The sequence below is a fragment of the Streptopelia decaocto genome (assembly GCF_964273445.1).
Source record: "Streptopelia decaocto genome assembly, chromosome: 1".
Classification (NCBI taxonomy): domain Eukaryota; kingdom Metazoa; phylum Chordata; class Aves; order Columbiformes; family Columbidae; genus Streptopelia; species Streptopelia decaocto.
Window position 1 is genome coordinate 86025571 of NC_138663.1, and position 16005 is coordinate 86041575.

The window sequence follows — 16005 nt, forward strand, 5'->3', positions numbered from 1 at the left end:
ATGGTGACAGATGGGCCCTGCTGGGAAGGAGAAGATCATTGAACGAGACTGGGATAAGTTAGTGAGTTTGCAATTATAAAGCATGTGGCTTTGTAATTTCTAACCCCCAGTTCTGCAAAGTAATCAGTGCAGTTGGGCCCATATGCCTGCAAGGAGGCTCACTGAGACAGGCATGAAGATCTGTGTAGAGGAACAGGGACATGCAGATATTCCAAAACGTAGCTGTAAGGAAGCAAAGCTCTCTCTTTTCCAGCCAAATTTTAATCTGCCCTCTCCAGCATGGAACGGCACTTCACTATGAAATATGAAGCTGATTTTCATGCTTCCCTGTAGTGGTTACCAGTCCTGGACTGTAATTTTAAGAAAAAAATGAGCCTTTCAAACATTGATTGATCTGCCACTGTTAAGTGTTGTCCACCTCAGTATGCCTGTGGCAATGGTGACAGGTTTTTTAATTACATTTCTAAGAGGACTTTGACTTGTTTTTTATGCAGTTGAAAATTTTAATCATGACTCATTTCTGTAATAAACTTTTGGCAATGAGAAGCTATAATTTATTTACTTAGAAATTTCTCATCTCCATTATTGTAAAGGTATTTTAGCAATTCTATTTTTAGGATTGCTCAAATGGGAATAAATCCTGTTTTTCTTTTAAAGCAGATTGTACTTGGATGTAAAACATCAAATGGGTGAGATTTGTGTCCATCTGAATGATCAGCTTAGTTGTTATTTTCAGGGACAACCTCAGTCACCAAGTCCTATCATACGCAAACTCAGACTACCATGCAGATGATTTATTTAACTTGTTACACATTCTCTTCTATATGTTCCACAAGCTCCAATAATTTAGAGGTGGTCCTCCCAGTGCACACAACAGGCAACTATTTGGTCTCAAGTAGCCATACAGCTCTTGGCCCTTTTTTCTGAGCATCTTTGGAAAACTTATTTTCACTTTCTCAGCCAAAGAACGGCAGTGCTGCTGCTAATCCCAACACACTTGTAGATCTGACATTTTCTTTTACAGTCTGATAGTTATGCCCATTTTGTGGTTTTTTACAGAAGTTGCCATGAGTAAGTTCAGTTTTCATAGCTGCAAATTTACTAGTATACTCAAATACTCTTTCATAGTTCCCAAATTCCTTTTTGATGTGCCTTTCATGCCTTAGGGAAGCACAGAAGAAAGTATGGAAGTGCTTGAAACATTAATAAATAAATAGGCGCTGGAGGCTGATATTATAGGCCAACTGGGTGTAGGAAGAGCTGGTGTGTTCATGATGAATCAGAAACGCTAGAAGAGTGGGGAAGCATGTCAAGAAAGACTGGGAGGATGCAGAGCTTGAAGTGACACAGCAAGGAAAAGAGCACACAAACAAATTCTCCTTCCAGAACCACTCCGAATGGACATGAAAGGTGCAAGACTGTCTTTATGAGAACCAGAGACAAGGAAGCAAGACAATGCCTAGGTGGAACAGTTTAGCTGTTATCTTTGATCTGTTACACAGAAAAAAAACTCCACAAGGTGTGATTCATAACTTGGATGTGAGGACAGAGGGAGAATTCAGAGCAGAAGACCATGCGTGCGTTATGGGTCTGAATTAGGAGAAGATTGTGTTGTCCACCTCGATTGTGTTGTCCACCTTGACCAAGAAAGGAAGTAGGAGAATGAAATTAGGGCAGTATTAATCACCCTGCTGTCATCACATCAAGATCATAAAGATCTTAGGGTAAGAATTGTTTGGAAAAAAATGGGATCTGAATCGGAGATGTTAATTTGTGAGTTGTCATTGCAGAAATAATAGTAAAATGTACGTTTACATACATTCAGCAACACAGGGAGGAGGAATACAGAGCACAGGGAAATCGGCCAAAGAGCAAAGTCTAGTGGCAAAGCTTGGCTGTGGGTAAACTTTCTCTTTCAAAGAAGTAATTATTGGAGGCATAGGATGAGAAACATGAAGAGAGAGTCACAGGAGCCATTAGATTTCACATAGAATGTGCTCATGGGACCCCAGGCACCATTAGGTTCAAGAGAATGTGAAAGCCATTTCAAGCTGTGTCAGACTTCCTATGGAACCTGGGGGCCAAAGGAAAGACTGGAAAGTGTTTGGGAGAAAACTAAAGAAGAGGCATTGCAAATAACTATTGCAGACCATGTGCCCAGATTGTGATGCCAGAAGGGATCACTGTGGTCATTTCAAGAAGAAAGAAATAATACACGGATATGGATCTATACTTCCACAGGACTTAGTCTGTCCACCTTTTAAAAATGTCAACTACTCTAACAACTTTCCAGAAATGTTGGCTTGTGGAAATAGAGTGACTTTAGTGCTGATGATCAAGCACTTTTGCACCTCATGCTCCCAGTCACATTAGTAATTGATCAAAGACAAGTCAGTGAGTACAGGAAATTCCTTGTTCTTGTGAAAACCTTTAGGTTTCAGTACAGAGCACTTCTGAGAATGTTCTGGGCATCTCTGAGAAAACACTAATAGATGCAGAATCTATATAGTGTAGCACAGGCTCACAAAAACAACTAATTCAATATAGTTCTATATTTAATGTCTTTCAGCTACAGAGCGACACCACTGCAGCATGGAAAATCACTGGCAGACTTACAGGGATATGCATATTACCCAGTGTGACAGAACCAAAGGATGAAAAATTACTCCTAGACTTTAGTAAAGAGTAAGGAAGTCAAAACAAGCAAAAATATGTAGAAATACAAAACTTCATCATGGTTTAGACACAGATGCTTTACAATTTGGAAAGGTCACCAGAAACTACAAAACCTACAGAAATGTCACTTCCTTGCAATGACTTAAACACAAAGAAATGTTTTATAAATAAATTGGAAGCTTCTGCTCAGTCTTTTAAAGCAAAAGAAAAACTAGCAGTTGGCAGAGAAGAGTGAAACAAAGGGCAAAAATACTGAAGAACAAAACTCTTCATGGACTGATCTTTTTTTCAGACTGTATGTGAAAGCAATTTAACAAGTGAAAACTTGAATATACTTGCAGAGACTTTACCAGATCAAAACTAGAAAACAGCTGAAATGGTGAACAGACCAGTTGAAGCCTGTTGATCTTGTAATAACAACATAAAACATTAGGTTTATTTGCTGTACTGGTTGGAGTGTGTTGTAGTGTCATTGATAATACAGCTCTTTCCACATATGCTCTCTTCTTCGTTTTCTCTGTCCCATACTGGCTCTGTTTTTTTAATCACCTCATGGCAGAGTTTCTCACTTTATTCTGTTTTTCACTGGTGCAAGACTAGTGAGCAGGATCCAGCAGTCCGCTGCATGGCATTGTCACAGGTCCTCTTTGTAAAAAACAGAGAAGAGAAAGCAAAAATATAAGTCAATGGAAGAGTTTAGCTGTTCGAACAAATGGGAAAGGTCATTATCTCTGATATGCAGAAAGATCCAGCAAGGTGTGATTCATAACCTGGATATGAGGACACAGGGAGTGATCAGAATGGAAGAGTTAATCTTGTTTGGCAGATGGTCTCCTTCACCTTGAACAGTTAACTTCAGAGAACCCGACTGACCCTGAGTATTTATTAACCTGGAACTTTTTGACCCACCCACACCTGTGCCACTACATTGACTGTCAGAGTGTTGGTTGTGTTGTTTTGTTTGTTTGTTTGTTTTAATTAACTCAGCTGCTTTTCTTCCCTGGAATCCTCCCAAATCAACCTATCTTGAAGGTTTAATTTCCATAGTACATCATGATCAGAAGCTGAGCACTAACCTTCATTAATGCAGCATGTCCAGCTGGACTTGGGATGTTTTTTTCACAGGCCAGCACAATTCTCCAAAACATGTAAAGCAAAGTATAAGACTGATGACAGACCTCAGTGCCTGGTATTAGTTATAAAACCTGCTGTGCTCAGATACCAGCAGCTGCTGTGACTGGAATCAAGGGCACCCCAGTCATGGGCATTGGCAGCATTAGTGGCAGTGGAAGCCACTCTTTGCTCTGTGCCTTGTTCTGTATATCTGCAGGACACACACCTCAATGCTTTCTCTCCCACCTTCTTTGTGTGTTTATGCCTCTAGACTGGATTCCTCACCTTTCTGGAGTTCACTCGGTGGGTTTCCCTGCAGGGAGCTGCTGCCTGCCGCTTCAGTTCAGTTCTCATTCCACCACAATCTGGGGTGCCTTACACACATTGGAAGTTCTCTATAGCTCAGCTAACTTCATTTCAGCAGGCTGAATCAACGTGTCCTCTCCCCTGCCTTTATGTTTCCTTGGCTGGGATTCAGCTAAACACGCTCTGTTCTCTGTAATCGGGGCGTACTCAAGGCTCTGGTGATTTTATTAAATGTTTAAACAGTGAAAAGGACCCCTCTTGGAAAAGACCTGCAGGTGTAACTTGTCTCCCAGACTTATGGATCTGCTTTTGATCTTTGAACTCCTCTGAATCTGGTTCCTGCAGCTACCTTGCCCAGGCCATTACTTGACCTTTCCTTTCGCATGAAACCCTTTACAGATGGGGGAGCTCTGCCTCGTGCATACATGCAGGCAGTGAACCATGACTGAGCTGGGTAAAATGGTCACATTTAATATTTGTAAAGGGTAATTCAGATATGTTTTCTGCCTGTCACTTCATCTATGCCCCTTCTGATAGCACTTCTCTATTAACATTCCCACAGGGCTCAGGGAGCCGGATGGCTCAAACAGATGAAGTCATTAGACTTGGCGCTGCTTCTTGTAGCTCCACAGCCCTTGGCTATCCCAGGACAGCTGGCTCAGGCAGTGTGCTCTGCTGCCCAGGCCAAGCCCCTGCAAGAAACCAGAACAACCACTCGTGGGGATGCACAGCATGATGCCCTCCTAGGGTACCAATGTGTGACGTGCGCCTGCATCAGAGCTCAGTGCAGCTCCCTGGGGACGCATCTGCCACAGACAAACAGTATTCCTCCATGGGGCTCTATCTTACATAGAATCACAGAACCACACAGAATCACAGAATGTTCAGGATTGGAAGGGACCTCGAAAGATCATCTAGTCCAATCCCCCTGATGGAGCAGGAACGCCTAGATGAGGTTACACAGGAATGTGTCCAGAGTAGGAGACTCCACAACCTCCCTGGGCAGCCTGTTCCAGTGCTCTGTCACCCTCACTGAGAAGAAATTTCTTCTCAAATTTAAATGGAATCTCCTGTGTTCCAGTTTATACCCATTACCCCTTGTCTTATCTTACGAGGTCCCCAGGACGATCACGCGGCCCAGCGCTAAGCCCAACCTGCCACCCTCACCGGCGCCGCCAACCCAGCCGAGAGCGCGGCCAAGAGCGACACCGGCACTGCCGCAGAGGTGCGGCGAGCCGCCGCTTCCCGTAAGGGGCAACACCGAGCCGCCGGGCGGCGGCGACCCCGAACTGCCTGGCACTGCCCACCCCGGTGCTGCCCTGCCCACCCCAGTCCTGCCCGCCCGCGCACCGCGGCCGGACCAGCCTCCGCCGCGGGGAACGGCGCGAACACGCCCCGCCCCTCGCCCCGCCCCTCCCGCCGAAGAGGCGGGGCTCCCTTGGCAGCGGCTTCCTCGAGACCTCGCTTTCCTCAGTGCGCTTGCGCCGCCCGCCGTCGCGCAGGCGCCGTGGGGGCGGGGAGAGGGTCCGGAGTGGAATTGCGGTGGCCGTTCCCGGCGCCGTTCGCAGCGGGGCGGCGCGGCGGGGATGAGCCTCCGCCCGGCCCGGCTAAGGGGACGCGGGCAGAGCGACTCCGCACGCCAGGTCGGGCACCCAGCAGCCCGCTGCCGCTCGCCGCTGTCGGCGGCGTCCCGCAGCCGAGCGGCCGCGGAGCTCAGGGAGCGCCGCTGACCGGAACCGCCCGCTCGGGCCCTGCTGGCCCCGGGGCGAGGGAGGGGGGCGCGCAGGTAGCGGGGCGCCCGCGCCCCGGCCCGAGCCTCGGGGGGGCGGGGGCCGTTGGGGCGGCCCGGCCCCCCCCTCCCGACCCTTCCCCCGCGCGGTGGTTCGGCGGGCGAGGGGGGGCGCGGCCCGGCGCCCGCGGGGAGGATGGTGAAGCCGCCCCCAGTCCCCGCGCCGGGCCGGGAGGCGGCCGAGCCGAGCCGGGCCCGCGCCGCCAGGGCCGCCCTCCGCAGGGGCTGAGGGGCTGAGCCGAGCCCCGCGGGGTGGTCGCTATCGGAAGGATGACCACTCCGGCCCTGCTGCCGCTCTCCGGGCGGAGGCTGCCCCCCCTGAACCTGGGGGCCTCTTCCTTCCCGCACCACAGGGCTACCTTGAGACTCTCCGAAAAATTTATCCTGCTCCTGATTCTTAGTGCCTTCATCACCCTGTGCTTCGGGGCGTTCTTCTTCCTCCCCGACTCCTCGAAGCATAAGCGCTTTGACCTGGGCTTGGAGGATGTGCTCATTCCTCACGTGGACACCAGCAAAGGGGGCAAGAACCTCGGCGGCTTCATCATCCACGGGCAAGGGCACGACGAGCACCGGCACAGGTAGGTGCCTTCCTGCCGCCGTGGCGGGTCCCTGTGGGAGCAGGACGGGGTGGAAGGGAGATCCACTAAAACAGGTCTTCCCTCCACTGCTGTTGCTCCTCTCTCCGACATCCTCATGTCTTCCCAACATGCATCAACTTTGGAGAGCTTGCCATGTGTAGCTGTGTCTCCATGTTTTCTTTTCCGCTCTGAATTTAGGCTTCTGGCTAGCGAGGGCTGGGAGGATAAATATGAGCTCCCCTCCAGTGACTGATTTACTCTCCCTAGCCAATTCAGTAATGGCGAAAAGGGTTTAAGTTATGGCATTTGTGGAGACAGTATGACTGAAAAACTGAAGCATCTTTCATATAGCTTTTAGTTGCTTACTCAAAACAGCTCCTTGTTACTCAATAGTGTGGCAAGAACTTTGATCTGATGAAGACTTTATGCTGTGACCCAGAGGCTGTCAGTCTACAATGTGCCGGTCACAGAACTAGTGTAGGTGGCACAATTGCCTTTTCTGGCCCTTAAAAATCACTTGTTATGATGTTATTCCAGACAACTGGAGGAGCTGGTGGCTAAGTTTCCTTAATTGTGTCTGCCAGTGTAAAGAAATTGGGAGATAAAAGTAGTAGTTAAGAGCAACAGGGGTAAATGTCATGCTATTGATAGCTTTTTGGGGCCACCTAAAGCTTTGTGTGGTGCAAGCCTCTAAATGTTCAAGAAGTTAAGCCTTCAAAACTGAGGTTCAAAAACTTAAATGATGGTTTTACAGTGCACTTCCTTTAAATATACATTAGTTGCTTAAATACTACCCTAATGCCTGTGAAGCTAATTGATCTCTCTTCACTGTCAAAGATGTGTAAAATGTCATGATGGGTGATAAACTATATGCTCTTCAATACTCAAATTAGTAATACAGTGAAATTTCAAAAAAGGTAACTTATGGTTATAGTGTTCCTTTGAGAACAATTTGAAATATATCCTGTTGACATGATGTAAGAGTTATTTAAAGGTTCTTTGTGCTAGATTAAAAGGGGAGGATATAATTGCCTCTTTTTATTCATCTGAGTTATCAAGACTACCTGAATACTGTTTTTCCTTAAGGCATCTTTGTTGTTGGACATCCCTGGGCATTTATCATGAGCTCTTTCTCCCTAACTGAAAGCACCGATGCTTAGTATTTAACAAGGTCTACTTTCGTCTACAATGTTAATTGCTGATGCAATTAAATGTTGCACAAAACATAGGTTTAGATACTCTAATACGCCTTTGAAGTTCTCATATTTCACTGTCTGTTGTGGTGTTTTTTTGTGTTGTTTTGTTTTTTTGTGATCTTATTTCTTATCTTCCACAGTCACTGTGGTACATGCAGTCAAAATCAGGTTTTAAAACAGAAGACAGATGAAACAAAAAGAAGGGTTCAGAAATTTTCAAAACTCCAGCTGTGACTGTTGTACCTTGTGTTGCTGGGTAGATCTGCTGTAGGGAAAAGGAGTTTGTTTACAGTGATAGTTCTGGAGTGATTGATGCTCTTGATTAACCTGCTTATGTGGGTTCTTTTCAGGTTTCCTCTTTAAGTATAATTACTTGGACTACTGCTTTAGTAATGACACGAAGCACGTACTACTTCTGTCTGTCTTGTGTGGATAAGCAGTAACTTATAACTGTCAGAGCTAAATGCATTTTGCTTGTTTGGGCTCTGCTCTTAAAAGAAGTGGTTATCCTGTCATCAGTTCACTCTCCTATGGTTCTTCCATAAGCTACGAATGTGTGTTCCTCCCTCTGCCCTCCATCCGAAGTTATGCCTGTCATGTACCGTTTGTTATGGCTGCCTTTTGAGTTATTTGGGCAAGGGTAGATATTATTCTGGTTATTTTAGCTCTGCAAACCATTGGATTGCTTCAAGAATGTCTTAACTGCTAAAAAACCCTGCCCTCTTAACCTGCTTGTAAGACATTTATGTGAATGCCACATATGCTTTGTAAAGCAAGATTAAGTGCTTTACTTCTGGAGCAACTTTTTTGGCTTATTACCACCTAGTCTTACCAACAAGGTATTTGCTAGCTTGGTGCTTACGTGGTGACTGTTTTTCATAAAGGAAAAACAGCTGCTGCTCTTTTCAGTGCTAAGTTCCTGCTCCAGGATTGCAGGGATGTTGACAGATTGTGTTTTGAGAAAGTAAAGTGTGTTCAGTAATGATTTCTAGATTACTTGTTATCTCAGTTTGGGATGAAAAACTTCATTCAGCTTACTATCAAGGAGCAAAGTCAAATGTCAGCGACTCTATAGGTGTTGTTTTTTGGATGGCACTGAGGAGTTATGGTGCAAAAAATGAAGAGGAAATAACCTGCTGGTAATACAAGGGAGTATGCGGTCAAAGATGTGAAGTGTGATGATGGATGGACAAGCTATCTTTCCAGAAATTGTGAGACTTCAGAAGCGGATGAAAGGTCACTCATATGACGTATAAACTTGATCATGAAATGACAGGTGTGTTGATTTAGTGACTCAAGGAAAGTGTTTCTTCTGTGAATGCTGCTATTTACCTCTGTTGAACAATAAAAACTACATATCATGGTTATGCTGCTCCTTTGGTATATAGGCTATAATATTTTGACGCTCATTTTCCCCTGCCTCTTAAAATTTGGGCTTTGTAGCCTATTGGAGGATATTAATGTTTCTGTCTTCTAGCAAAATGTAGCAGTGATGTATGTAGAGGGCTGTCATGCAGCCATGCTTTAATTTTGGATGCACAAACTATGGTTCTCGCTCACTGGACCTTCTCTGTATTCGCTCACTTTGCTTTTTTCAGCTCTTCCTGAGGAACTCCCTGATGTTTTTGAGAGTTTTTATTCTTATTGTTACAGTGATTACCCCTTAGCAACTTTTAAACTTCACTTCTTCCATTAACTTTTTTAATGCTATTATTATTTTTAACTGCTCCTACCCCTCTTCCTTCTGCCCTTCCAGGCAGAAGAAAGGGGGGAACCTCACTCCCTTCCTGATGGACTGAAGTATTTGTTCAAGAATTACAGTGTCCTTGCCTGTCATCCAAAGAAAAACAACTTTCTTCTAAGAAGATAGTTAAAATCTGGAGTAAAACTGCAATTTATATTTTAGGAAATGGATGGATTGTAGTGCAAGTTAATACTAATTTTTAGTTATTCATTTCATGGGCAAGCTCTTCATTTGCTCTTGATAGATAATATGTGGGGAATGCTGGGAAGGTGTACCACAAAATTTTGCCTCTGAGAGGAGGAAGAGTGGAAAAGACTAGTTCAAGACTTGTGAAATTATGTATATGCTTTTTAAAAATGGATTTCACTTCCCAAATATGAATTTCTCTCCATTTCAAATAGAATATTGCAGAGATTCTGGAATGAGAGCAGCACAGTTTTGAAGACACATCTTGCCAAACAAACTTGTGTGTCACTCAAAATTTGTTACATGGTTTTAGATAACTGTCACTTCTCCCAAACTTCTGCATCTTCCCTGCCACACAAAAATACTTAAGGTGTTTCTAACTGCCCAGTTACTTACCAGCTATTTTAGGTATTTTATTCTTCAGTACCATGTCTGAAAGATAGCTTTGGAACCAAAACAGAACATTCTTCTGTTTTCTTGTCATGTAATGTAAATGAGTGAGAATGCAGACACCCTGTAATCTCCTTGATTTATCAGATTTTTTTCTTTTTTTTAAAAAAAACCCCAAGATTATCTGTAATATGGAAATCGAGCAGACTTGTTTCTTTAATGATGTGTCAAGTAGCTGCTCTTCATATTACTTGACAAAAGTTAAGATCATTTCTGTGGTAGAAGTTCATTAATCTTAGAGGTAACAGATAATGTAATTTTATGAGCTCAAAGCTGCAAAGCCACTTTGTAACAGCACTTGGATTACTATTGTGCCAACAACTGAGTCCTTCAGAATTTGCGGAGTTGTATATTCAGCTGCTAAATTCCTGTGTATTACTTGAAGTAGTAATTCCTGCCTGTGCTTAAAAAAAAACCCCATGTCATGAGATTGATAGTGGGTGTTGCTAATACAACAAACCACCTCAACTGCTTTGGCCTCTGGGTGTAAGTGGGTATAAATCGGTGTAAATGATGCCTTTGACTTTGTTCCTGAAAGCTAAGGAATATTGAGTTATGTGTTATGCAAAGATATAAGCTCAGCTGTCTGATACGACCAGTTGTGGGTCAGCAGCTGTATGACAGTAGTCTGAAAGTGCTCTTTCTTCTGTTGCTCGATGTATGGTTGTCTGCATGGCATCAGCAGCTGCTGTCTCTGCTCTTAGGAGGTGAAAGTAACAAATGATTCTGAAGAGCTTTCAGTCTTGATTTCTTCATTTACAGCCTGTATTTTTTTTAAAGAAACATGAAAGGCTTAATATTCTTCTCTTGAATCTTCTCTGGCCTATATGACTTTATTATCCAATGTAGAAGTGGACACAGGATATGACTTAACCTTTATTACTCAGAGGGATCAGTTTCTCTTGTTGTCCTCTGCTATGCCATCAGGTATAAAATTGCATTATTCTCTTTGCTCTTCCTTCTGCACCTTTACTTGAGGCATAGCTCATTAGTGTAATTATTTGCTATTGTGATTCAGAGAACTTGCTTTTTCTCATGAAAAATCAGGAGCCACTGTAGCACCTGGGCCTCAATTCCTACTCTCTCCATTTTTTTGTTGCTTGAAATTGAGCCTGTCTTCAGAGCAGACTCCACAGTCTATGGAATGTGGGTCCTGAGTTTAAGCTGAGGTGCTTTATCTAGAAGCAAGGGTGTTTTAGGGTGCAACTTGCAGTAGATGGAGGTACTCATGGTGATACCGATGGAGCTGAGGAGGGCAAGAGTAGTGCATTGGAAGTCAGGACTCAGAAACATCTCATATATCTGGGGCAAAGAAGTAACTGTCAGGTGTCCGTCTTCAGCTGTTGAAGCTATTGCAAGAGCACTGCCCGTCTTTGTCTGGACACTGTCCTTGGTTGCAGTGCTTAGTAGCCACGTTTTATTTTCTCTTCTGGTCTCTGTTTTGAGAAGAGGCTTGAGAAACGATGTTGGCACTTGGAGATTTATAGAAATTTGATTTCCCTTGCTTTCTTCTGGAGTCGTCATCTTCACATTATAGCCTAAAACTCGATTTGAATTTCTCCTGAACTTGTAGTGGACTGTGGAAGAGGTGCCCTCTTGGATTATTTCTAAGGTTCTGCTGAAATTAGTGCATTATGTTGTAGGCTGAGAAATGCTTTCATCTTTGAATTACAAAATGCAAATTCTAGACCATCTGTCTAGATGTCCTCCCTCCTCCCCGCCCCATCTGCTGAACAGCCTACATCATATGTAGGGTGCTGCTTTCTTCAAGTTGTCTTGCTGTACTCCAGTTTGTCAAAGTATTTCCTGTATTATGGAAGAGAGGAGTTGAGAGCTGGTGTTCTGCAGTTCTTATCCTTTCCAGTTAAAAAAAAAAAAAAAAAAAATGTTGATTTTCTGCATGATCTACACTTTATCTACATGCTGGAAAACAATCAGGCGTGGGAAAACTGCAGCAAGTCTGCTGGCTGGATTTAGGCCAGCTAGTAAGTGGGAGGCAGTAGCACTTGGGTTCATTTGGAGTTTTGTAGATTGAAATCTCAAATGAACTTTAGAATAAATGTGGGCTGCTTGATGATGGTAACAGTGTAGGCAATAGTAAGCAGCATGGGTAGTTGTGGGCATAGTGCACTATGAGAGTTCTCCCATCTTCTGATCCTCTCTATTTACTATCGTAAATACAAACATATCGATGCTACTCGACTAGTTCTGAGTTCTGCGGTTTTGCTTCCTTATAACAAATGTATGTAAAACAAATTACAAGTTTCACATCATGTCTTGTGTGCATTCAGGTTTTCATGTCAATTCAACTGAGGCCGAATATGGGCAAAGAGGTAAAAAAAATGTAAAGACTTTGTTGTCTTATGTCCAAGAAACCCATTGAGTCCGAAACATGGTCAGTGCCTTTATTCTGCCATTCTGCACTTCTGTTATTGCTGCTCTCAATGTTGAGAAAAGTTTGGTCTTATGGGTAGGTGGCTGTTTCTCACAGTAGTTATTTGGGCTAACAAAACGATAACTTGATGGTGTGTATTTGGATATAGTTTGTGGGATTTATTCTTTTGCCTTCATTTTCAGTTTCAGGCTCAAGTGAGGGCTATCATCTGTCATAATTCAGTGACTAGACTGTCACTTTATGACTGAAATTCAGAGCTCTTTTGCAAGTTAACTGTTTGTGGGGAGAGAAGTATTCAACAGGATAAATGAAGGTAGGAAGGCCAAGAAAGAGGAAGAATAAATACCTTTACCCAGCTGCCCCAAACCCTGAAATAAAGTCTGATAGCTCTAAATATTCTGTATGTAACTTTTCCAAAAGTACCTGCATTTACAATGTAGTTATTTACTCTTAGTTGATCAGTATGGCTTCTGCTATTTGTCTTTGAATTTAGGAATTCAACAAATAGATTTTACTTTATTATCTTAGTGTATTGAGAGAAAATACACTCATTCATGGTGGGGGAGAATATTGTGAAAAGCTTTGAGATCTACTGAATTCTTGTTTGCTCATAAAATTAGTAGGTTTTTTGTTTCCTTTTGTCTTCATGTTGTTGTCTGATCTAGTGTCCTGTACAGAGCAAATTATGTAGCTTCATCCATTCACTCAAATAAGGATCCGAAGGTTCTGTATTACTTGTATTATTTAGTATTTTAAGATCTCAAAAAATAAATGAGATAATTTTGACTGGTAACGTCCAGTCTTTTTTTTTTTTTTTTGAGTACCCAATTGTGTACACTGGTGTTTCTGAAACTAAAAAAAAATAATTTGAGAAGATATGCTATAAGTTATTTATTAACCTTCTTTTCTGAGCTAGAGACTGCTCTTTAAAGCTATCTTGGGCCTTGTCTCCAAAGAAAACAGAGTTTATGTGGCTGTGCCACCCAGCAAAGGGTGACCCATCAAAATAAGCATGTTTCTGTATCTTGTGCATATCTCATTGCTGGATGAAAGAGGAAGACTTTAATTAGGGACAGTGCTGAAGGAAGAATCACAACTCTGAGCCCTGATACTTGGTCTGCTGCTGTTCAGTCTGCACAAGCGTAACCCTGAACCCACCTCATGCCCTCAGTTCTTCACTGATCGCTGGAGAAAGGTGGTTGGAAATCAATGCTGTGGTAGGAAAGAACCAGGTTTTATGGGGTGCCAATAGCAATGGGGTGTGTTTCGAAAGTGATAGGAAACACAGGGACAGAAAGCTAAAGGCCATTGATGTATGAAATATGGGGCTATGTTAGTTCTGCTCTTTGCAGGATTTGTTGGCTCAAATGTTGAATCATATTTATGATTCTGCCTTGCTGCCTTAGTTTTTTAATATTCTTATGCTGGAAACCCATGAACTGGGTTAGTTTGCATATGGTATTCAGTATTAGTTTCGTTAATGTTTTATGTGCTTTCGTATTTGTTAGTCACCTCTTAAACCACCAGGGGATTTTGTAAATGCTTCCCCAACTCCTTGCTGTAGTGCTGCCATGGAGGCTTACAACGAACAGGTAGCTATTTTCTATGATTCTGTTTGAGAGAGCGTGTTTAAGGTTGTCATTTGGTTTAACATTTTGTAATCAAATCAGTATGGCATGAGCAAAATTGCAGCTTTAAGAGAGTGCATGTGATGAAAGTATTTTCTTGCCATATAAAGATTTAAGAGTTCTTAAATGAGATTACTATTAACACCAGCATGCAGAAATGTCAATTTTCACATGTAATGTGTGCTGCTAGCAACTTGGAAGACTTTTGCAAGAGGACATTCGTCTCAGCTGAGGTTTAGCACCGTTTGTAGGCCAGCAAGGCATTTGAAGTTTGCACAAGCAAGCTGCTTAAGCAGTTTCCCCCTCTCAGTAATTTGTTATCATTTTTCTCTGCGAGTTGCTGACATGTTTTAACTGCTGAAGTGTACAGTCAGGCCACTTAAGAGCGGATGACCGTCAGTGGTGAATCAAACTAATCCATTTTACATTTTATTGGATCAAACTGAATATGCTCACGAAGGGTAAGAAAAACATCTTGTCCATGGGAGTGGCATATCCCTTAAATGCCTCAGTGGGAAGGGGAAGATCATATCTGCCACGTTCCTGCTCTGAATATCCTGCTGGATAAGTAAACTTGTGCGGAATAAACTGGGTTGTACTTGTGGATTAGGTTCGTTGGCTAGTGAGAATAGCTTACAGCGTGTGCTGTCTCCTCAGCAGATTTTTCTGTGTGTGTTGCTGTCATTACAAATTTATTGCATTTTGAGGGCTATTTACTGTTTTCCCTATGCAAGTTAGGGGGTCTGCTTTTGTCCCAGAATCCTTCCATCCTTTCTGTAATGTATTTAAAAAACATCATAATGCCAAGCTGATTTTCTGGACTGCAAACTTCCTGCTTGTTTTCATTACTTGATGAAATCAAATTTGCACTATGCTTTAAAAAACACCTGCTACTCTCTGGGCCTGCTTGAGATGGCAAAAGTACTGGGAAAGATGCTTATTAGAGAAGTAGAAAAGAGGGCAGTTATTTTCCTGAATAAAGATACAATGTTCTCTCCCTGCCACTCCCTGAACCCCCTTTAATTTTTTTCTAAGGAAAGAGAAAATTTGTCCTGAAAAAATGATAGTGTGAACTAGTTTGGCTAAGAAACATGTTTCTAGTGACCTTTTAAATCTATTGTTAATCAAGTTTATCTTGGAAACACTGAAGGCTGTTTAATTCTGAACTTAATAATTGCAGATGATGCAAGCATGTGTCTGTTTTCCCAGTGCTATAATCACACGTTCTTAGTTTCCTAAAGGCATCTGTTCTGCTGTCATTTGTTTCTATTTAAGTGGAAAGCACTCTCCAAATTATTAAGTAACACATGTATTGAATTCTGAATTGCAATGCACTGTGTTCTGGAGAAGGAAATACTGCAGGGGGTAAGTGGACTCTTCTGCATCATGGAGTTCTGGTGTTATAAAAGGAATGTTTCATACAAGGAATTCCAATTTCTGTTTTTCGTAACTAATTCCACCTTCTAGAGACAGTGGAGCCCATTGCAATTAAAATATCAATGGGATTCTGAAAGCCATTTTCCAATAAGTAGGAAAATCAAAATGAGAAGTATTGCTAAAGATTAAACAGTTTTTAAGCTTCCATTTTATTACTGTATCTAGCACATTATTCCATTTTAACCAGTAGTTTTTAATCTGAACTGTTAAAAATATTGATTTAGGTACTTAAAGCCAGTCAAGTTGGATCTACAAACTGATATACTTGTTAAATTGGTCCAGATCAGTGTGGGGAAGGGTTCATACAGTATGAATGTTTTAGCGGTTTGTATGTGAAATTAATTACTGATTTACATCCTGGATGATGGAAGGGAGCTTACCTGCACTGCAATAACTGTCACCCTAATAACTGAAATTTTCCGGGGCGGGGGGGAGTTTTGTGTCTTGTCTGGGAACTTTCTCATCTTGGGCAACTGATGCTTATAGAAGGATACCAATGTATATGTG

The 16005-nt window shown here is 42.7% G+C and overlaps 1 protein-coding gene across 2 annotated transcripts in view; it reads left to right on the top strand.

Moving 5' to 3' along the window:
• The first annotated feature begins 5596 nt into the window (after positions 1–5596).
• MAN1A2 (mannosidase alpha class 1A member 2) overlaps positions 5597–16005 on the top strand; it is a 148041-nt gene continuing 137632 nt past the window's right edge. For both annotated transcript variants that reach the window (XM_082045553.1, XM_082045554.1), the window contains exon 1: positions 5597–6462. In XM_082045553.1, coding sequence (XP_081901679.1) covers positions 6155–6462 — 308 coding nt within the window. In that variant the 5' untranslated portion in view covers positions 5597–6154. The remainder of the gene's footprint in view (positions 6463–16005) is intronic.